This window comes from Numenius arquata, chromosome 9 (assembly GCF_964106895.1).
Source record: "Numenius arquata chromosome 9, bNumArq3.hap1.1, whole genome shotgun sequence".
NCBI classification, from domain to species: Eukaryota; Metazoa; Chordata; class Aves; order Charadriiformes; family Scolopacidae; genus Numenius; species Numenius arquata.
In genome coordinates this window covers 60,934,449-60,955,696 of record NC_133584.1, presented here as the reverse complement: position 1 = coordinate 60,955,696, position 21,248 = coordinate 60,934,449, and the positions used below count along the sequence as shown (strand labels likewise).

Here is a 21,248-nt window from a genome sequence, read left to right as displayed (position 1 = left end):
ACCGGCAGCCCCGGGATCAGCAGCACTGGGACAGGGCCCACCGGGACAGGCGGCACCGGGACGGGCGGCCTCAGACAGGGACCACCGGGGCAGGTAGCACCGGGACAGGCGGCACCGGGACCGGCAGCATCGGGGCAGGCAGCCCCGGAACCGGCTGCACCGGGACAGGAGGCACTAGGACCGCGCACAGGGCCCGGGCCCCGGGAGGGCGGCGGGGGCGGGGCCATGCCCGCCGGTGGGCGTGGTTGGGCGCGGTGGGGCGGGGTTATGCCTGCCGGTGGGCGTGGCTACACGCCGAGGGGCGGAACGGGGCCAATCGGGGGCGGAGCGTGACTCACCAGGGGGGCGTGGCGTCGGGGTCGGAGGTGCGGCCGTACGGTCGGGGGGGCGTGGCCGGGGGTCGTGGGGCGGGGCCGTGCGGCGGCGGCCCCGGTGCAGGGCGGGAGGCGGCGGCGGCGGCGGGGCCATGGCCTGGTCCCGGTACCAGCTGGGCCTGGCCGCCCTCATGCTGCTCACCGGCTCCATCAACACCTTGGCGGCCAAGTGAGTCCTCCCGGCGGCTGGGGGGGGACCCGCACCCCCGGGGCTAGGGGCGGGCGGCGGCCCCGGTCCCCCCTTGGGCCTGGGGCCGGGCCCACCGGGGCCCTCCCGGGCCTCAGGGCAGCCTGTTCCCCGCTTCCCCCCGCCCCGAGGCCCCGCGCTCCCCCCGGCGGGTCGAAGCCTGGTCTTCAGGGCCCCTGTCCCCTCCTTCTGTCCCAGCGTTGGTCCCCCCGAAGCTTCGGGGGTGTCACACCCCGGGATGGGCTCCGGGTCCCGTTCCCCCCCCCGGCACCCCCAGCCCCATGTGCGGCCTGAGGGGCCAGGCCACGGCCCAGGCTGTGCTGGCAGAGCCCCGGGACCTGCCCTGTGCCCCCCCCGTGCTCTGGCTTTGGGGGGCTGCCATTACACTGGGGGGGTAGCCCTGGGTTGTGGGGTGCCCCCATAGGGACTGGGGCTGCTGCTGCTTGGGGGGCCCAGCTCCTGATGATGGGGGGCTGCCTGGCCAGGGGGTCTTCAGCCTTCTTGTGGGTGCTGCCAAGGGGTGCAGCTCCCCAACCATGGGTGCTGGGGAGAAGCTGTGCGAGTGCCCCCCAAAACCAGGCTCCCTGCGCTCCAGCACACCCCAAAAGCACTCTGGGGTGCTCCCAGTCCTCATGGTGAGGATGAGGAGCTGCCCGGGCCAGGCAGACCTGCCCGGCCGGCTCGTCCCATTGCTGCCGGGCAGACACGTGGGCATCAGCGGGGTTTCACCTGGTGGCTGAGCTCCAGCTGGCCCCGGTGACACAGCAGACTGTGGTCCCCAGGTGGGGGAAACTAAGGCACAGAATCCCTGTGGGGCAGAGGAGAGGCAGGAGGTGTCACCGAGCTCTCCGCCAGCTCACGAGACTCGTGTGTGGCCCCGGCAAAGCCTCTTGCGACACAGGGACCCGCGCTGGCCCGTGGCGGAGGGACTGCGGCGGGTCACCCGGGGCTGACTCATGCTGAAATCTTGCTGGCCTGGCTGAAAAACCCCTCACCGAGGGGCTGGGGATTGCCCTGGTCTCCGTTCCTGCTCCATTTTCCCCGAGCTCAGCAGCTCTGTGGCCGCTCGGCATCAGCAAAAAGCTGCCAGAGGGGAGCTGGGTGCCCGTGTCGGGATGTCCTGAGGGGCAGGCCACCGGCCACCAAGGGGATGGGGTCCCCTCCCGATGCGGATGGTCTCTAAAGAGGGGAGATCTTCCCCAAAAGGGGCCGTGGGAACCTGTGCCACAGCCTCTTTTCATTCAGCATTGCCTTCTGTGCTGCTTGGACACCCAAAAAAGGGGGGTTATACCCCAAAAGCATGTGAGCGGTGGGAGCTGCTGCCCACATGCTTCCCCCCCCCAGCCTGGGATCCAGCATCTTTTATGGGCTGTGTCCCTCGTAGCCCCCAAGTCTTTGGGGGGGTTGACGCAGGGAGGAGGGAAGGAGTCGGGGTGACCCCCCACCACGCTGTCCTGGTCTCCCCGGAGAGGTGACGGTGCTGCCTGGCCGGTGCTGGCAGTGATGGGACACCGGATCGTGGGGCTGTGTGACACAGCGGTGTCCCTTTCCCTGCCTGTCACTCAGGGCCGGGAGCCGGGCCAGGAGCTGCCGGCAAGTCAGGACAGCCACATCTCCTTCCCCACAGATGTCCTGTCCCTGGAGCTGTCACCTCACGGAGGGGCTAGTGGCCCTGGGCTGGCTCTCGGGGTGCGCTCGGGCTCCCCATGGTCCCCTTCCTCTAGCCACCACCCTCTCCTCTTCCTCGTAGGTGGGCTGATAACTTCAGCGCGACTGGCTGCGGTGGGACGGAGGAGCATAGCTTCCAGCACCCCTTTCTGCAGGTGAGTCCCCCCACCCCACCCCGGGGCAGGACGGGCCCTGCCAGCAGGGCCACCCCCCCCCCTCACCCCGCTTTCCTGCAGGCCGTGGGCATGTTCCTGGGTGAATTTTCCTGCCTGGGGGTGTTTTATCTGCTGGTGTGGAGGGATCGGCGGAAGCCAGAGCCCAGCATGGCCCCATCGCAGCCCTTCAGCCCCCTGCTCTTCCTGCCCCCGGCCCTCTGCGACATGACTGGGACCAGCATCATGTACGTGGGTAAGTGCTGGGGACAGGGGACGCACCCTCTGTCCCCCCTCCTCACCCCATCCCTGGGGGCAGACGCAGCTGTCAGGCTGCAGGACTCCGTGGTGCATTCAGGTTTGGGGGGGGAAATGACCCTGAAGCTGGTGAGAGACGTGAAAACAAAACACTTGCCACTCATGTAGTGAGTTGTGGCAGGGCTCAGCCATGTTCCCTGGCGGATACAAGGTTCCTGTGGGGCTCCGTTTTGGCACGACTGCTCCCAGCTCCAAGTAGGAGTGTGGGGGGACAGTGTCGCTGCCCCTTCCTCCCGTTAATCACTGATCTGCTCTTAATTACCTGCAGCCTTGAACATGACCAGTGCCTCCAGCTTCCAGATGCTGCGAGGGTCCGTCATCATCTTCACCGGGCTCCTCTCCGTGGCCTTCCTGGGCCGCAGGCTGGAGCTGAGCCAGTGGCTGGGCATCCTGGTCACCATCGTGGGGCTGGTGGTGGTGGGGCTGGCTGACCTGCACAGCTCCCACGACCAGAAACACAAGCTCAGCGAGGTCATCACCGGTAGGTGGTGGCCCTTGGGGGAGGCGGGATGGTCCCCAGGGGGAATAATAACCCCCCACAGGGCATGTGTGGGGCTCTGCTGGGCTGCCTGTTCTGTGGGTAGGGGGACGGGGGCTCAGACTCACCCCTTCCTTCCTGTCCCTCTTCTCCCTTTCTCTTCCTTTCCCGTCCTTTCTCCTCTCCCCTTCCATCCCTCCATCTCTCCCTTCCCGTCTTTTCTCTCCCCTTCCTGTCCCTTCTCCTCTCCCTTCTCTCCCTCCCCTTCTCTCCTCTTCCCCACCCTCATCTCCCCTTCCTTCCCTTCCCTCCCTCCTCTCCCCGCAGGTGACCTGCTCATCATCATGGCCCAGGTGGTCGTTGCCATCCAGATGGTGCTGGAGGAGAAGTTTGTCTACAAGCACGATGTGCACCCGCTGCGGGCCGTCGGCACTGAAGGTCTGTCACGACATCGGCTGGGGGTGGCTGAGCGTTCGAGGGGGCTGCAAACCCCTCCTGGGGAGGGCTGCAAAGGGGGTGCTGGGTGGGGGCTTGGGTCACACGGGGCAGGGAGGAGAATCAGAGAATGGTTTGGGTGGGAAGGGACCTTAAAGACCATCCAGTGCCACCCCCTGCCCTGGGCAGGGACACCTCCCACCAGACCAGGTTGCTCCAAGCCCCCTCCAACCTGGCCTTGAACCCCTCCAGGGATGGGGCAGCCACAGCTTCTCTGGGCAACCTGGGCCAGGCTCTCACCACCCTCACACCAAAGAACTTCTTCCCCACATCTCATCTCCATCTCCCCTCTTCCAGTGTCAAACCCTTCCCCCTCCTCCTAGGGCTCCCCTCCCTCATCGAGAGTCCCTCCCCAGCTTTCCTGGAGCCCCTTGAGGGACTGGAAGGGGCTCGAAGGTCTCCCTGGAGACCAGGGAAGGGGAACACGCAGCCCTGGATGGTTTGTGGAGCCAGCACTCATTGTGATACCTGCTTGCACCCAGGTTTCTTTGGCTTCATCATTCTGGCCCTGCTGCTGGTGCCCATGTACTACATCCCAGCTGGCAGCTTCAGCGGGAACCCTCGGCGGATGCTGGAAGACGCCCTGGATGCCTTCTGCCAGATCGGCCACCGGCCCCTCATCGCCCTGGCCCTGCTGGGGAACATCAGCAGCATCGCCTTCTTCAACTTTGCCGGCATCAGCGTCACCAAGGAGATCAGTGCCACCACCCGTATGGTCCTGGACAGCCTCCGCACCCTGGTCATCTGGGCCGTCAGCCTGGCCCTGGGCTGGGAGACCTTCCACGGTCTGGAGATCCTGGGGTTTGGGGTGCTGCTGATGGGTGCTGCTCTTTATAACGGCCTTCACCGGCCCCTCCTCACCCTCCTGCCCCGGCGCAGGGGGGAGGAAGACACTGGAGCGGCCGAACGGGAGGGTTTGCTGCGTGGGGAGAGCACGGCCATCAACCATGGCGAGAACTGAGCCCCCCCCCACGGCTACCTTGTCCCCGTGTCCGGTTTGACCCCGGGGTTTATTTCCCCGGATTGTGCCCCCCCTGCTCCTCGGGAGGGGATGGACGTGGTGGTGGTGACACCGGTCACCATCCTCCTGGAGAAACATCTTCCCCCATCTCGCTGCCAGGGCTCCGGGGGGGGGGATGGCGAGGCTGTGCCTGCCCTTCCCAGTGGGAAACGGCCCCCCCAGCCCATTGCTGAGGGTAGGGGGCAGCTTCTGCCCCTGTTCCCAAGGGGCTGTGGGGGGTGGTGGGGCTGGGGCTGGCCCCCCTGCTCCCCAAACTGTGTCTCCCCCCAATAAAGCACATCGGCCCCCAACTTGTTCCCTGGGTGTCTGCTGATCCAGGGTGGGGGGATATGGGGTCCAAGTGGGGCTGGGGCACAGGGTCTGTCCCCCCCGGGGGGGGGGGCCCTGCAGGACATGATCCTCGGTGTCCCCAAGGGAGGGAGAGACCCCAGACCCCTTTCATGTGGGGTGTGGGAGAAGGCAGCGAGCCTGGGGCTCCTGGGTGGGGGAGCTCCTGCTGGACCAGGTTTGGGGGGGGGGGGGGGGAGCAAGTCCTTGGCTTCCCACCCCCCCCCTACAGTTTTGCAATATTCCCTGCTTTTTGCAACATTTATTTACTTTTTTTTTGGGGGGGGGAAGCGTGTCCCAAAGATGCACAGGAGACCACAGTCAGGCTGTTCGACTCTACCTTTATTTTCTGTTCGGTTGGGGCCCGTGTGGGACCCCAGCAGCGGCGGAGGTGGGGGGGGGGGGGGGCCGTGGCAGCAGCATTCGACCCCCCCCTTGGCACGGGGAGGGGACTTGATGGGGCTGCGGTGGCTGAGGAGCATCGCCCGGCTACTCTCTGCCAGAGGAAGGATGGATGGGGGGGTCAGCCATGGGATGCCCCCCCCACAAGCCCTGCTGTGGGGTTTGGGGGGGGGGGGGGGCGGGTCGCGGGGGGGGAAATCTCCCGTGACTCACATGGCATTTTGTTTGTAGTGGCGAAGCGCCTGCTCGGCCACCGTCTCCATGAAGCGAGGGTCATCCCAGGGGATGTCCCCCGGCACCGTGAGGGACAGGGGCTCCGAATCGAAGAGCTGCACCGTCACCTGCGTGTCGGGGGGGGCTGAGGGGTCTTCCAGGTTGGGAGTCTTGGAGAGGACCTGGAAATGGAAAGAAGTGTGTGGGGGGGGTGGCACATAAAGCAGGGAGAGCTGGGCTAGCCCCCGACACTGGCCCCTAGCCCTGGCAGCCGGCCCCGCGGCCGCTTATTGTTGCCTGGTCGGGCAACACAATCGCCTCTTTCTCCCCCTGACCCACTTTTGGTGGCTGTGGGCCCTGCTTAGTGGGGGGGGTGGTGGAAATCATGGTGTGGGGGGGGGCTGGAAGCCTCTGGGGCTCACCGTGGTGACCTGGAGGAAGCCGTCGGTGGCCTGGGTGAGGTTGGCCAGGCGGGAGACCCAGCCGAACTGGCGGTTGAGCTGGTCCAGGAGGCTGGTGGTGTTGAGCATCTCGGCTTGGAAGGAGCGGAGCAGGTCGTCATAGCGGCGGGTGAAGCGCTCGGCCAAGCGCAGGGCGTCCTCCAGCTCCTCCCGCAGCTGGCTCTGGGCTGGGTCCGTCTGACGGCAGTCTATGGGGGGGAGTTCGGGGAGGGGGGGGGACGTCAGAGAGGGCCAGGGCTCACCCCACATCCTGGGGCACCCTACAACATCGTATCCGCCCGGCCCTGGTACCTGCACCCCAACGCGTCTCATCCCCCTGCTGCTGCACCCCCTTGCACCCCACAGCATCTCATCCCCTTGGTACCTGCACCCCCTTGGACACCCCCCACATTTCATCCCCCCAGCCCCACATCTCATCCCCCTGGTGCCGTACCCCCTTGCACCCCACAATATCTCATCCCCACGGTCCCTGGTGCCTGCACCCCCTTGCACCCCATCACATCTCGTCCCCCCCCCCAACCCTGGGCTGGTGTCTGCGCCTCCTTGCACCCCACACCTCATCCACTGGCCCCGGTGCCTGCACCCCCTTGGGCCACCCCACATTTCATCCCCCCAGGCCCCAGTGCCTACATCCCCTTGCACCCCTCCGCATCTCATCCCCCCGGTGCCGTACCCCCTTGCACCCCACAATATCTCATCCCACAGTCCCTGGTGCCTGCACCCCCTTGCACCCCACATCTTATTCACTGGCCCTGGTGCCTGCACCCCACTATATTTCTTCCCCCCAGTGCCTGCACCCCCTTGCACCCCACAGCATCGCGTCCCCCCCACCCCACTGCCTGCACCCCCTTGCAACCCACGGCATCTAATCCCCCTGGTCCCAGTGCCCGCACCCCCTTGGCCACCCCCACACTTCATCCCCCCAGCCCCCAGTGCCTACATCCCCTTGCACCCCCCCTGCATCTCATCCCCCCGGTGCCGTACCCCCTTGCACCCCACAATACCTCATCCCCAAAGTCCCTGGTGCCTGCACCCCCTTGCACCCCATCGCATCTCCTCCCCTCAGCCCTGGTCCTGGTGCCTGCACCCCCTTGCACCCCACAGCGTCTCATCCTCCCGGTCCCCAGTGCCTGCACCCCACTGTATCTCATCCCCCCCAGTGCCTGCACCCCTTTGGACCCCACATCTCATCCGCTGGCCCCAGTGCCTGCATCCCACTGCATCTCATCGCCCCGGTCCCAGTGCCTGCACCCCCTTGCACCCCACATCTCATCCCCTTACCCCTAGCCCCGCTCCACGCATCCCCTTGCACCCCATCACATCTCATCCCCCCAGCTCCAGCCCCGGTGCCTGCACCCCACTGCATCTCATCCCCCCGGTCCCAGGTGCCTGCACCCCATTATACCTCAGTCTCCCTCAGGCCGTGCCCCCCCCTTGCACCCCACATCCCATCCCCTTGCTCCCAGCCCTGCTCCCTGCATCCCCTTGCACCCCATCACATCTCCATCGCCCCGGTCCCCAGTGACTACACCCCACTATATCTCCCCGCCCCCGCTGCCTGCACCCCCTTGCACTCTGTGGCATCTCATCCCCTACATGTGTCCCTCCCCAGGTCCCCATCCCGGGTCCCCCCTGTCCCGGGTCCCGGCTCACCCACGGAGAGGATCTCCCGGCACTTCTCGCACTCGTCTCGCATCCGCAGGCAGCCGGCGGAGTTTCTCCGGATCTCCCGGCACACCATGCGCTCGTCGCTGGAGTTACGGGACTCTGCGGGGAGCCCAGCACCCCAAAACGCCACCGGGTTGGTGGGGGGGACAACATGACAGCACCACCGACCCCCCCCAACCGTGGGCAGAGCTGCGGGACCAGCCCCAGCCAACAACCCAGGGTGACGTGAGGGGACATAATTTTATAAGTGATTTTTCCAGGGAATTTTGCCCCCCTCCCCGGGTGTTTCAGCCAGGGCTGTGGTGGCAGACGGTGACGGCACCGGCAGCCGGGGCAACACCGGGGTGACACCAGGGTGACACTGGCACTGACAGCCCAAAATAAACACCTTCGCGGGACAGGGGCGGCCAAGATTTAAAAGGGAAGGGGAAAATCCCAAAAACCCAGCCCAGCTCCGTAAACAAGTGGAGCTTGTGATTCCCTGGACTCCAGTGGGGATTCTCTGGTGTCTCGTATTAGGGTTGAGCTCATCCTCTTAAAGTTACTCAACCCCTAACGAGGAGGACGGAGGGAGGGGTGTGTATGGGGGGGGGTTGATGGCCATAAAACCGCGGCTTCCAGCCAAACTGGGAAGCCCCCAGCCCCCGGGGGAGGACCCTACCTGTGGCAAAGCCACCCAGCGGGTGCTCCCAGCCGCCCTGCGCCTCCTCCAGCATCCGCTGGGTCATCTCAAAGAAGGGCTGGAAGAGGTGGTGGAAGCCGTGGTAGGGATGCTGGAAGAAAGGATGCAGGTCCCGGGAAAACCTCCCGCCGCGCTGGGAAAGGCGGACATGCTGGACTGGGGGTCGGAAAGCCTCGCGGAAGCCACCAAAGGGGGGTTGGAAGAAGGGGTAGAGGCGGCCGTAGACTTGGGTGCTGTCCTGGAAGATGTCATCCACCCCGTCCTCCAGCAAACCAAAACGTTCCTCCAGGTCCTCGAACTGCCGCTCCTGCCGCTGATCCCGCTCCAGCAGGGAGTCGATGCGCTCCCCGTTCACCCAGATGGAGAAGGGCGAGGAATGGTTGAGGAATTCCTCCAGCTGCCGGCCAGGGGAGCAGGATCAGGCCCAAATTAGAGAATCATGGAATGGTTTGGGTGGGAAGGGACCTTAAAGACCATCCAGTGCCACCCCCTGCCCTGCACAGGGACAACTCCCACCAGACCAGGTTGCTCCAAGCCCCCTCCAACCTGGCCTTGAACCCCTCCAGGGATGGGGCAGCCACAGCTTCTCTGGGCAACCTGGGCCAGGCTCTCACCACCCTCACAGCAAAGAACTTCTTCCCCACATCTCATCTCCATCTCCCCTCTTTCAGTGTCAAACCCTTCCCCCTCCTCCTAGGGCTCCCCTCCCTCATCCAGAGTCCCTCCCCAGCTTTCCTGGAGCCCCTGGAGGGACTGGAAGGGGCTCCAAGGTCTCCGCGGAGCCTTCTCTTCTCCAGGCTGAACCCCCCCAACTCTCTCAGCCTGTCCTCCCAGCAGAGGGGCTCCAGCCCTCCCAGCATCTCCGTGGCCTCCTCTGGCCCCGCTCCAACAGCTCCATGTCTCTCCTGTGCTGAGGCCCCAGAGCTGGAGGCAGCACTGGGGGGGGGTCTCCCCAGAGCAGAGCAGAGGAGCAGAATCCCCCCCCTCTCCCTGCTGCCCACGCTGCTGGGGATGCAGCCCAGGGTGAGGGGGGCTTGCTGGGCTGCCAACGCAGGTTGCCGGCCCATGGCCAGCTTTTCACCCACCCCAGCCCCCCCAATCCCTTCTCCTCAGGGCTGCTCTCCATCCCTCCATCCCCAGCCTGGGCTGGGACCGGGGGTTGCCCCCACCCAGGGGCAGGACCCTGCACTTAGCCTACTTGAACTTCATGAGGTTGCCACGGGGCCACCTCTCCAGGTCCCTCTGGATGCCACCCCTTCCCTCCAGCATGTCACCGCCCCACACAGCTTGGTGTCACCAAGCAAACTGGCCGAGAGTGCCCTCAATTTCCCTTTTCCCAGCATCACCGTCTGCTTTTGGAGGGAGTGTTTGAGGGGGGGGGATTGAGGGGGACCCACTCACCTGCCGGCCCACTAGCCCAGAGCCACTGTGGCAGGTCCGGGAGTAGAAGCGCATGCAGGTGTGCTTGAGGCAGGGCTTGCATTCCTCCCAGAGGGCCAGCATGGTCTCGTTGCACACCTCCTGGGTGGCCTCCAGCTCCTGCTCCTTCTCCCGCGCCAGCCGTACCGCCTCCTGCAAGGTCCTCCAAGACATCCCACCGCATCCCAGGAGGGATCACGCACCGCCCCCCAGAGCCCCTAGGATACGCCCCCCCCTCCCCAAGCCCACCCCTCCTCATCCTCACCCCACCTCCTTCCTCCTCTTGGTCTCCTCCAGCGTCTGCAGGATGGCCTGGTGGTCCTTACTGGTCTTGTCCATGAGGGTCTTCATCTGCTTCACCCCATTGATGGCGTTTTCCACCTCCGTGTCGATGTATTTGCTGCCGGTGGCTGACATCTCTGGGGGGGGGGGGGGGGGGGGGGGGGGTCCGGGAGCCGGGGGAAGGAGGAGGAAGAGCATCCTTCAGCCGGTTGCTCCCCGGGAGGTGGTGGGAATCCCGCCCCCCCCCCCCCAACCCCAGATATTTGCTCGTTTCCAGTTCACAGAACTCAAGAAAAGTGACCCAAAATCTCACTTCCCCCCCCCGCCCCCAGTATTTGGGCAGTGCTGCCCAGGGGCCCCTGTCTGCACCGCCCCCCCAGGAATGGCATTGTGGTGGTGGGGAGCTGTGCCATCCCCATCCCTTGGTTCCCATCCTTTCCCCCCCGAGATGATGCCGTTCCCCTCTATCCAGCCCCCCAGGGACGATGCCGTGACCTCCCCATCCAGCCCCCCCAGCCTCCCAGGGACAATGTCATGCCCCCTCATCCACCTCCCCTAGGGATGATGCCGTGTCCCCCTCATCCAGACCCCTCAGGGATGATGCTGTGCCCCCCCCCATCCAGCTCCCCAGGGAAGATGCCATGCCCCCCACATCCAGCCCCCCCCCCCCCCCCAGGGACGATGCTGTGACACCCTCTCAACCCCCCCACGGGATTATACCCTGCCCTACCCCCAGCCTCCCAGGGATGATGCTGTGCCCCCCAGAGATGATGCCATGCCCCCCCCCATCCACTCCCACCATGGGCACTGTGCTCCCCCCACCCCACAGCCATCCCATTTGTCCCCAAAACTGCAGGGAACACCCCCCACGCTCAAAAAAAAAATTAAAAGCTGCCCCCCCGACTAACCCGGGGGGTCCTGCATCCTCCCCCCCCAGCGCCGCCCTGAACATGGAGCTGCCAAGCCCCCTGCCCCCCGCCCTGCTCCACGGCACCCCCCTTGGCAGCCCCCCCCACCCCAGGCAGCCCCCCCCAACTCACGCTTGAGCTCGCTGGGGGGGACGAGGGCCTGTCCCCCCCCCAAAACGAGGAGGAGGCCGAGCAGCGAGAGCAGCAGCAGCGCCATGGTCCCGTCCCGGAGGCAGCTGCCTGCGCAGGCAGAGCAGGGGGGGGCTCAGAGGAGGATCTGCCCCCCACCCACCTCGAACACGGGGCTCTGAGTCACCAGTTCCACCCCCCCCTCGGGCATGATTTTGGGGACACAGCAGTTGTAGAGCGCTACACAGCGGGGGGGTCCCTGGGCAGTGGGGTCCCGCTTGCAGCCCTGGGGGGGGTGGGATGCGGAGCCCTGTGTGTATGTCCCCCCCCGCCTTGTGTGTCCCCCCCCCCGCCTGCCTGCGGGACAAACAAGCCCCAGGCCCAGGGCCAGGCAGGGCGAGCGGCCAAGACGGTGACCGGGCACGGATTTCGGCCCCCCCCAACCCCCCCCCCGGCCACACTGCGGGAGCCAGCGCTGCCTTTCTTCTCCCCACCCCCCCCCCACACTGCCGAGGGATGGAGAGGGACTAGGGGGGGCTGCAAGGGGCTAAGGGGGGGGGGGAGGGGGGCTGCAAGGGGCAGGAAAGTAGGGGGGGCGAAGCCGGGACAGTGCTGGGCTCCTGCCAGCTGCAGGCGGGGGTGGGCAGTGATAGGCACTGCAGCCCCCCCCCCGCGAAGGGTACCATGCCCAAGGCACCCAGTGCTGCCCCCTCCCCCCAGCTCCCCCCAACTAATCCTGGGGGCCACCAGCCCCCCCCGGAGATGTGCAATGGGGGTTTGACAACCCCCCCCAGCAGCACCGGCTGTGGGAACTGCTGCCCCCCCACCCCCCCCGCACTGCTGTGTCACCCCCCCTGCACTGCTGTGTCACCCCCCGCAGTGTTGTCTCCCAAATGACACCCCCCCCATCCCAGCCCAGCTCCATCCTGCCCGGCCCAGGGCATTGTGGGAAACTCCTGCCCGAAGAGGCTGAGCATCCTCCCTGCTGCATCACCTCCCCCAGCACGGCCTGGAAAGGGGCGGGGGCACCCCGGGGTGCCCCACAGCAGGTCCCCCACCCCCAGGGGTGGCCGTGCCCCACCCACCCTGGGCTGACCCACCAGGCATGACCCTGCACCCCCAAACTGGGCACGGAGACCCCATCCCTGCTATCCCCACTGCATTCCGGCCGGGGTGGAGGGCACCACGGGGGGGGCACTCTGTGCCCAGCCCGGGGAGTCTTCCAGCAGTGGCTGAGACCGGCTAAAACTCATTACATCGAGGGAAGGGAAGGGAAGGGAAGGGAAGGGAGGGAAGGGAAGGGAAGGGAAGGGAAGGGAAGGGAAGGGAAGGGAAGGGAAGGGAAGGGAAGGGAAGGGAAGGGAAGGGAAGGGAAGGGAAGGGAAGGGAAGGGAAGGGAAGGGAAGGGAAGGGAAGGGAAGGGAAGGGAAGGGAAGGGAAGGGAAGGAAGGGAAGGGAAGGGAAGGGAAGGGAAGGGAAAGGGAAGGGAAGGGAAGGGAAGGGAAGGAAGGGAAGGAAGGAAGGGAAGGGAAGGGAAGGGAAGGAAGGCTGTACCTGCACCCCAGCCGCCCTGGCGAGCTCCGCCGCGCTCACCCGCCCCCGCCCGCCCCTATTTATCCGGCCGCAGCGGGTCCGCCCCGCTCCGGCCCCGGAGCTTTCTGGAACCGGCGGGACCGGCCCCGGACCGGCCCACCCCCCCACCCCCCCTCCCGGTGCCCCCCCCCCCCCTCATCCCGTCCCATGTCCCCCCCACCCTCCGATGCGCTGCGCCCCGACGCCGCAGGGATGGGCGCGGTACCCCAAAACAGGGCGGGGGGGGGGGGGGGGGGAGGGGCTCGCACTCTTCCCAGGCACCCCAGATCCGGGTGCTGCAATCTGGATGGGGGGGGGGGTAAAACCTCACCGGACGCTGCGCACTCCATTACCCCCCCCAGACACCCCCCTCCCGGGAGACCCCTATTCCGCCCCTCCGCCCTCCGAGGGCGGCTGAGAGGGGGGCTGGTACGAACGGAGCATCCCCTTCCCACCCGCGGCCGCGTAGTCAGCGGGGGCTGCGTGGGAACATCTGCCCCCCCCCATACACACACACCTCCTCCCCCCCACCCCCCGAGCTGCAACATCCCCCCACATGGGGAGGGAAACTGAGGCACGACCCCCCCCTCTCCTCCTCCGCTCCCGGCCATGGCCCCTTCGAGCCCCCCCCCCCCCCCCCCCCCCCCGCGACACCGGAGCCCGAAACCGCAGCTCCCCCTCCCTCTGTGGCGGGGGGGGGACCGGAGGAGGGGGGTGGGGGTGGGGGCGGGTGTTAAACAACTTCCCGGCTGCTGATTACGGCCCAGTGCGAAAAATGCAACCTTGGGCACTGGGAGAACTGGTTGGCGCCCAGTAAAGGGGCGGGGGCAGCGCGCAAGGGGGCTGGGAAGGTGCTGGCCAAGTGGCCAACCCTCCCGTCCCCCCCCCCACCGTCCCCCCCCACAACCTCCTCGCCACAACCCGGAGGCGGGAGCAGCCCACGGCCCCCGCGGGACAGCGGCCCCCGCCGGGACGGGAGCGGGTACGGGGGAGCTGGGGAGGGGGGACACGGAGGGACGGGGAGGGGACACACACACACACACACGGGGACACGCGTGTGCACGGCGCGGGGGGGCGGCAAGCTGTCCTAGAACTCTCCAGGGGACACGTGGGTGCGTGTTCTCCCGGGTCCGTGTGCGGGACACGGCGGGGGGGGGCAAACTCTCTTAGAACTCTATAGGGGCCATGTGGGACACGGGGGGGCACGGGGGGGCACGGGGGGGGGGAGGGCAAGGTCTCTCAGGACTGTATAGGGGACACGTGGGTGCGTGTTCTCCCGGGTCCGTGTGCGGGACACGCGTGTGCAAGGGATGCAAACTCTCCTCCGTTGTATAGGGGACGTGCGGGTGCGTGTTCTCCCGGGACACGGCGGGGGGGGGGGGGGGGGGCACGGGGGGGGAGGGAGCAAGCTCTCCCAGGACTGTATAGGGGACGTGGGTGCGTGTTCTCCCGGGTCCGTGTGCGGGACACGCGTGTGCAAGGAGTGCAAACTCTCCCTGCAGCGGATAGGGGACATGTTGGTGCATGTTCTCCTCCCGGTCCGTGTGCGGGACACGGGGGGGGGGGGGGGGGGGGGGGGCAAGCTCTCTCAGGACCACGGGTGGGCCATGTCGGGTGCATGGGGGGCCGTGGGGTGCGTGCTCTCCCCAGGCCGTAGGAGGGCAGGGGGGGTGGGAAGGTGGGCACAGGCTCTGGGGGTGATGGTGGGGGGGTGTGGGCTGTTGCTTCCTCAGCGCCCCCCCCCCCCACTCCCCCCTTTTCCCACACCCTGCTCTGCTCCCCACAGCCCCAGCGCACGGCGCAGAGGGGACGTCTCCACGGAAGAGGGGACACCTCCATGAAAAGGGGACATCTCCAGAACCGGGGCCATCTTGTCTGTGGCTTTGCTGCCATACTCCTCCCCCTGAGAGAGGCCTGACCAGCCTTCCTCATCCTCCCCCAGATTCCTCTTCCTCCCCAAGCACGGGGCAGCCTTTTAATCCTTTGGCTGCCGCTCCTGCCGGGGTGCTGCTGGCACGGAGGGGACGCCCCTCGGTCCCACACCGCGAGCCCCAGTGCCGAAGGAGATAGGTGAAGGGGGGCCGCTGGAGTGAGACCCAGTTTTCTTACCGGTTTTGGGGTGCGATGCCTTGTTTCTGGAGCAGGAAGGACAAGCGGAAGGGGGGCCTCCCCCCACCGCCGGCTTCACAAGCTGTGGATTTGGGGTTGCTCATCCAAGAGAGGGGTCCCAAGGCCCAGGTGGAAGATGCTGGTGGCCGGTGGCCGAGACTGGGGGACCCGGAGGGGGAGTTTGTGGGGTTCCACCGGGTGCAGCACCCCAATAAAGGCCAAGGGCTGAGCAGGTTCCTGCGGTTGGTGGGACATGAAGCACCCAAGCAGCGCCAGGCTTCCCAGGAAACTCCAGAGAGGTGGAGAGATGCCGGGATGCAGGGACAGGCTGCCAAGAGATGCGCCCAGCTGAAGGGGAAAGCGCCGGAGCTGCCGGAGAAGCCAGGGACTCACCAAAAAGCCACCCGAGGTGGGGAAGCCCAGCAGAAAGAGGAGGCAGCCTTGGTGTCGGCGGTCAAGGTCCACAACGGGGTCCCACACCTCGAGGAAAACGGTTGGGACAAGCCGATGGTCGGGCGCGAAGCACGGGATGGGGAGGTGCCAAGGGGAGGTGGTGGCCACGGGGGTGAGAGGGGTCCAAGTCAGCTCCTGGTCCAGGCAGGAGACAGCGGGGATGAGGAGGGAAGGACCACCCGCTTGGCCCAAAGCCTGGGGTTGCAGGTGGAGGACAAGGCTGATGCCCCCATCCCTGGAGGGAAGAGGGACAGGGAGGACTTGAACCCTCCATCAGCAGAGGGAAGGTGTGGGGAGGAGCAGAGGAGGCAGGTGTGGGAGAAGCTGCAGCGCCTGGGAGAAGGCATGGAGAAGTGGGAAGGGAGGTCCACGAGAGAGCTGGGGGTCAGGCTGGTGGAGGTGATCCTGCAGACCAAAACCAGTGAGTACCCTACAGGAACAGGGAACCGGAGCGAGCTGATGGACCTGGGGCGGGGGGGGGGCAAGAGGCAGGGTGGGCAGCTCGGAAGAGGTGGGTGCTTTGGTGGACACCCATGTGGATGTCGCTGTGATGCAGCAGTACCAGCCGCTGGAGGACCTTGCCAAGTACAATGACGTGTACTGGAAAGATCACCACCTCCTTGCCATGATGGAGACATTTGAGAATGAGCAGCTCTGGGAGGACTCTGATGATGATGACTTCCTGGAGCAGGGAGGTCCACCACCTCTTCCTAGGCCTACAGTGGCTATGCTATGTGTCAGGGTCCGAGAAGACAGAGACAAAGAGAAGTGGAAGGAGGAATTCCCTGACGTGTGGGCACGATATGAGACAGACTGTGGGCTGGTGTCTGGGGTGGTGAAGGTGAGCGGGGCATGGGTGCCCTTCCAACGGCAACCTCGGCTTCCAGCAGCCGAGGAGCAGGAGATGGCGAGTATCCTGCAGGCTCTGCTGAGAGATGACGTGGTGGTGAAAGGCAGGTCTTCCTCCAACAGCCCTGTGCGGCTCATCCCAAAGCCCAAGTGGAAGACGTGTCGCCTGGTGCTGGACTGCAGAGCTATCAACGAGGCCACCCCCCAGGTGGTGGCTTCGGTGGACCTGGGCAAGGCTGAGATCCTCGCAAACCTCAGCCCCAAGAGCAGGTATTTCTCCAAGGTGGATCTCTCCAACGCGTCCTTCGCCATCCCCTTGGCAGTAAGCTCCAGAGCCAAGTTTGCCTTCACCTTCCGGGGCCAGCAGTACCTCTTCACCCGCTTGCCCGTGGGCTTCCACAGCACCACCCCCATCCTGCACCAGCGGGTGAAGCAGATGTTGTCCCAGCTGGCCCGAGAAGATCAGCCTTGGGTTTTCTCCTTCTCTGATGACATCCTCATCAGTGGGGAAACCCGAAAGGCAACTGAAGACCGAACAAGGGAAGTCCTGAAGCTGATCCAAAAAACAGGCTTTAAAGCCAAGCTGGAGAAGGCGCAGCTGGTCCAGCCCAAGGTGACCTACCTGGGGATGACCATTGGGGCCAAAGGGTGGAAGATCCAGACCCACAAGTTGGAGGCCATCATCGAAGCTTCTTGCCCAGAGGATATCAGCAGCCTCCGCTCACTGCTGGGGAAGTTGAATGTCTTGCGGGACCACATCCCCAACTACTGGAAGTTGACCTGGCCCCTCCAGCGCCTCCTCAGGGGGCAGGTCAGATGGGACTGGGAACAGGAGCAGGATAAGGCACTCAACCGCCTGAAGGGCGCCCTCCGGGCAGCACCCGTCCTGCGGTTCCCTGACAGAACCCAGCCCTTCGTTATCAGGTTGACCACCAGCAAGGAGGAGGTGGGAGCCACCTTGCTGCAGGAAGGCACAGGGGGCCGGCTGGTCCCGGTGAGATACAGCTCCCACATGCTGAAGGGCCGTACGGTCTCCTACCTGACCCAGGAGAAGAGGTGCCTGGCGGCGATCTGGGCCGTGGAGGCCTTCAAGACCCTGACGGGGTCGGCCCCCATCCTTATCCAGATGCCCCAGTCCCCTTGGAAGTACCTCCTACGGGGTGAAGTGTTGGAGTCCTGTGGGACCAACCCGCCCCCAGCGCAGTGGTCTCTGCTGCTGGTGAATGAGGGGGCTGCTGGTGGAATGATGGTGAGGGGACCCCAGCCTGAGGAGTGGGGACACACCCTCAGCGTCCCCATCTCCACCGCTCCCTCCCTAAAGGAGCTGCCCTCCGACATCCCCAAGGCCAACATGTGGTTCCTGGCCACCCAGGAGGGTTGCTCCACTAGCTTCGCTGCGGCCAACCTGGAAGAGCGGTGGCTGCTCGGGGTGGCTGAGGAGGATGCGGAGCTGGTGGCTCTTGGGGAGCTCCTGCGCTGTCACCAGGGCTCCTCACCCCTCTACTTGTACACCAACTGCCTGTCCTTGGTGGAAAGGTTGCAAGGCCTGATGGAAGAGTGGGAGTGGGACCCGGAGTCCTGGGCCACCTCCGACAATGACTTGTGGTCAAGCATCCTCTGGTGGGTCCACAACACCCCAGAGATGCTGCGCATCAGGTACCTGGGAGTCCACGGGAGCATGGACTCGGAGGAGAAGAAGTGGAGCCAGAAAGTGGACAGGAGGGCGTGGAAGATGTCCACCCTGGCTGTGGGCAACCAGCTGATGTGGGAGCCCTCGAGGTACGAGAAGCAAGAAATCATCGCCCGCTGCCACAGCTGGAAGCACGAGGGGGTGGAGGAGACCCTGGCAAGGGTGCAGCGGGTTGTCCCTTGGGAAGGTGACTGCGAGCAGGTGGCCCGTTGGGTGCAGAACTGCCCCAAGTGTGCTGTAGGCAGGGTTGGAGGAGGCAGGATGCAGCCCCAACGGGTAGAGGGACCATGGTCGCAGCTCTGGCTGGGCCACATCAAGGGCCTCCCTGAGAGCGAGGAAGGTGCCCGCTCCCTCTTGGTGGTCGAGGACGAGTTCTCGAAGTGGGTGGACGCCTTCCCGCTGTGGGAGGGGACGGTGCAGGAGATGGCCCAGGTGCTCTACGAGAAGGTCTTTGAGCGCTACGGGACACCTCGCATGGTCTGCTTGCCCCAGGTGCCACACTGGCTGCAGGATGTCCCCCGGCTGGTGATGAAGGAAGTTGGCCTGAAGCTCCTGTGGACCACCCTGCAGCCCAACCAGGAGGTCCTGGCCACCCAGACCCTGCAGCGGTTGGCCTGGGGGGCCGGCAAGGCATGGGTGGAGATGCTGCCCTTGATGCTGGCGGGGGTCAGAGCCCTGCAGGCTCCAGGAGAGGTCCTCGGCCCCTACCAGATCATCTCGGGCTTCCCCTTGGAGGTGCGGTGGGGCTGCGAGGAGGCCAGTCCCAATGGCAACATCCTCCTCTGGCTCAGGGGGCTGCGGGAGGAGGAGGATGGCTACAAGCAGCGGACCGAAGCCTCGCTGCTGGAGGGTTGCCTGGAGGGGGATGCTCTGTAGCCATAACCCCACCACCACCATCTCCTCCAGGAGATTGCTCTCTGTGGGTGTTGTGTATCCTGGGGTGGGGAGAAAATGGGGGTACTGGGCTTGCTGGGGGGCTTTAAGGCAGGACTGGGGGGCTTCTAGTCAGGACTGGGGGGCTTTTAGGTAGGACTAGGGGGCTTTTAGGCAGGACTAGATGGTTGGAACTGGATGATCTTCAAGGTCCCTTCCAACCCAAACCATTCTGTAATTCCATGGCAGGGAGGGAGGGCTTGCTGGATATACTGGTTTTTGACTGGGATGGAGTTGGCCTTTCTTCATAGCTCTCCAGCTGGGAGCACGGGACAGTGTTGCCAGAACTGGGAACTGGGCTGGCTTTTTTTGGGGGGGACCGTGGGAGATGGTGAGTGATGGCCTTGTGATGGCGTTACTTGTTTGGGTTTCTTTATTTCTTCTCCCTCTTTTTTTCTCCTTCTTCATTTATTAAACAATTTTTATGTCGAGCCACGAGTTTTCTTGCCTTTTTTCTCTCCTCTTCTGAGCTGGGTTTTGGCTGGGAAAGAGTTAAATTCTTCTGCAGTTTGGGCTGAGAACAGTGGAGATAAGGAGGATGCTTTCCTCAAGGCCTTTTCTCCTTCTCCCCCCTCCCCGAGGAATTCCTGACACCAAGAAATCAGCCTTTGGGAGCAATCAGGTCTTTGGGAGCTGTGGAGGAGGAGGAGAAGAAGGAGGAGGAGGAGAGGAGCCACCGGTATCCAACACCCCAGTCTTGATCCCCGTTGGTGACCTTGTTGAGGGGTCAGTGTCTTTCTCCATCTCTCCTGATGGAGGAGGAGGAGACACTGGTGTCCAACACCCTAGTCTCAACCCCTGTTCGTGACCTCCAGGTGACATCCTGATGGTCTTCTTCAAAGGATTGTGGGGTCCATGTCCTTCTCCATCTCTCCTGGTGGCTCCCAGGCTGTAGCTCGCCCAAGCCCCTCTGGTGCTTAAAATCATAGAAATCCTGGAATTTAGGTTGGAAAAGATCCTTGAGATCATCAAGTCCAACCGTTAAAACCAAACGATGAAGGCGATGGAGGGTGACTACAAGCCCTGTGGTGCAGACACCCCGAGAACCCCAAGCTCTGGTCCATTAGCCGGAGGAGAAGCAGCAAGGTGGGAGCTGTGGGCTCCCCTGGGGGACTAGCAGCACTCCATGGCAGGTAGCCCAGGGGCTTTGTAGCCCAGGGACTGATGGCAGGGAGCCAGCAGAAGTATATTTAGAACTTCTGCGGTGAGCCAGCAGCCCAAACGCTGAGTCAGGGGTGCAGGAGAGTGACCCTGACGCTGATTTAGCACCTGCATTTGCCAGCCGGTAAGTCCCGTAGCCAGGCCAGTAAATCCCGTAGCCAGGCAGTGGTTAAAATCTCTGTGGCCAAAAGGAAGCCGGGACGGGGCAGAGCTGGGCCATCTCTGGATGGGTTCCACCAGCCGTGAGTCATCAGGGACGGCCTGAAGGGAGCTGAGGAAGAGCAGCAAAACTGCAGCCACCGAGGATGAGGATGGTGGGGGTGAAGAGCACCCAATCCTCTGGTGGCCACCTCGTGAACATCCCCCCCCAAAAAAAAAAAAAAAGATGCCACATCTGCAAGAGCCTCCACTGGTGGGGCTCTGGAGATGGAGAAAAGTTCTCGTGGTAGATGTTGGTGTGTTCTCCAGGACGACATGGTTGGGGCGCAAGTCTGGGGGAAGCAGCAGAGAGACCCCAAAAATACTCCCAGAAATGGCCAAAGGGAGGCTCCAGGACCCAAAAACCCACAGGATGGGGAGGTCCAGAAGCCACCTGGGAGGGAGGAAGGGGGGGACGGGTGCTGGTTTGGGGGGGATTACGGAAAATTGCCTGAGATAACCCAGATGAGAGGGGCAGCCACGGGCTGGAGCGAGCAGGGGGCTGCTGGAGGAGCAGGGGGGGGGCTGGAGACACACACCCCCCCCCCCAAGAGGGGGCCGGGGGACTTGAGGAGGAGGAGGGAGGTCGTGCAGGGAGGAAGGCTGTCCCCCCCCGAGCCTGGCCGGGGCTCAGCAGAGGGCAGCAGCAGCCCAACACAAAAGGCTGGGTGGGGAGGGGGTCTCGGCAAGGAAGCCCCCCCCGAATGCCCCCATGGGACCCCCGAGCCGTGTCTCTGAACTGGGACCACCGCTCCAAACCAGAGGCCGGGGGTCCGAACCACAGCACCCGGGGTCCCTGACCCAGATCCAGGGGCCGTACTCCGGACCCCAGACCCATCTCCTCATCTCCCCATGTCCCTGACCCAGATCCATGGGCCCAAAACAGGACCCCGGACCCCAGACCCATTTCCTCATGTCCCTGACTCAAATCTGTGGTCCCAAAACAGGACTCCAGACCCATTTCCCCATGTCCCTGACCCCAACCCAGGGGCCATACCCAGGACCCCAGACCCATCACCCCATATCTTTGACCCAGATCCTGGGCCAGACCCATCCTCCCATGTCCCTCACCCCAACCAAGGGGCCATACCCAGGACCC

The 21,248-nt window shown here is 64.9% G+C and overlaps 2 protein-coding genes across 2 annotated transcripts; one reads left to right on the top strand and one right to left on the bottom strand.

Annotated features, from left to right (window-relative positions):
* The first annotated feature begins 437 nt into the window (after window positions 1–437).
* On the top strand, window positions 438–4,981 carry SLC35F6 (solute carrier family 35 member F6). Its single transcript, XM_074153985.1, has 6 exons — window positions 438–543; window positions 2,312–2,384; window positions 2,466–2,637; window positions 2,968–3,180; window positions 3,505–3,615; window positions 4,155–4,981. The coding sequence occupies exons 1-6, from the start codon at window positions 467–469 to the stop codon at window positions 4,631–4,633; spliced, it is 1,125 nt and encodes a 374-aa protein (XP_074010086.1). The 5' UTR covers window positions 438–466; the 3' UTR covers window positions 4,634–4,981.
* Window positions 4,982–5,275: 294 nt separating this feature from the next.
* On the bottom strand, window positions 5,276–12,769 carry CLU (clusterin). The gene is made up of 9 exons (XM_074153983.1): window positions 12,739–12,769; window positions 11,188–11,295; window positions 10,136–10,284; window positions 9,848–10,018; window positions 8,426–8,843; window positions 7,750–7,863; window positions 6,058–6,284; window positions 5,636–5,817; window positions 5,276–5,516 (listed from the first exon to the last, which is right to left on the bottom strand). The coding sequence occupies exons 2-9, from the start codon at window positions 11,270–11,272 to the stop codon at window positions 5,510–5,512; spliced, it is 1,353 nt and encodes a 450-aa protein (XP_074010084.1). The 5' UTR covers window positions 11,273–11,295; window positions 12,739–12,769; the 3' UTR covers window positions 5,276–5,509.
* Between the last annotated feature and the right edge of the window lie 8,479 nt (window positions 12,770–21,248).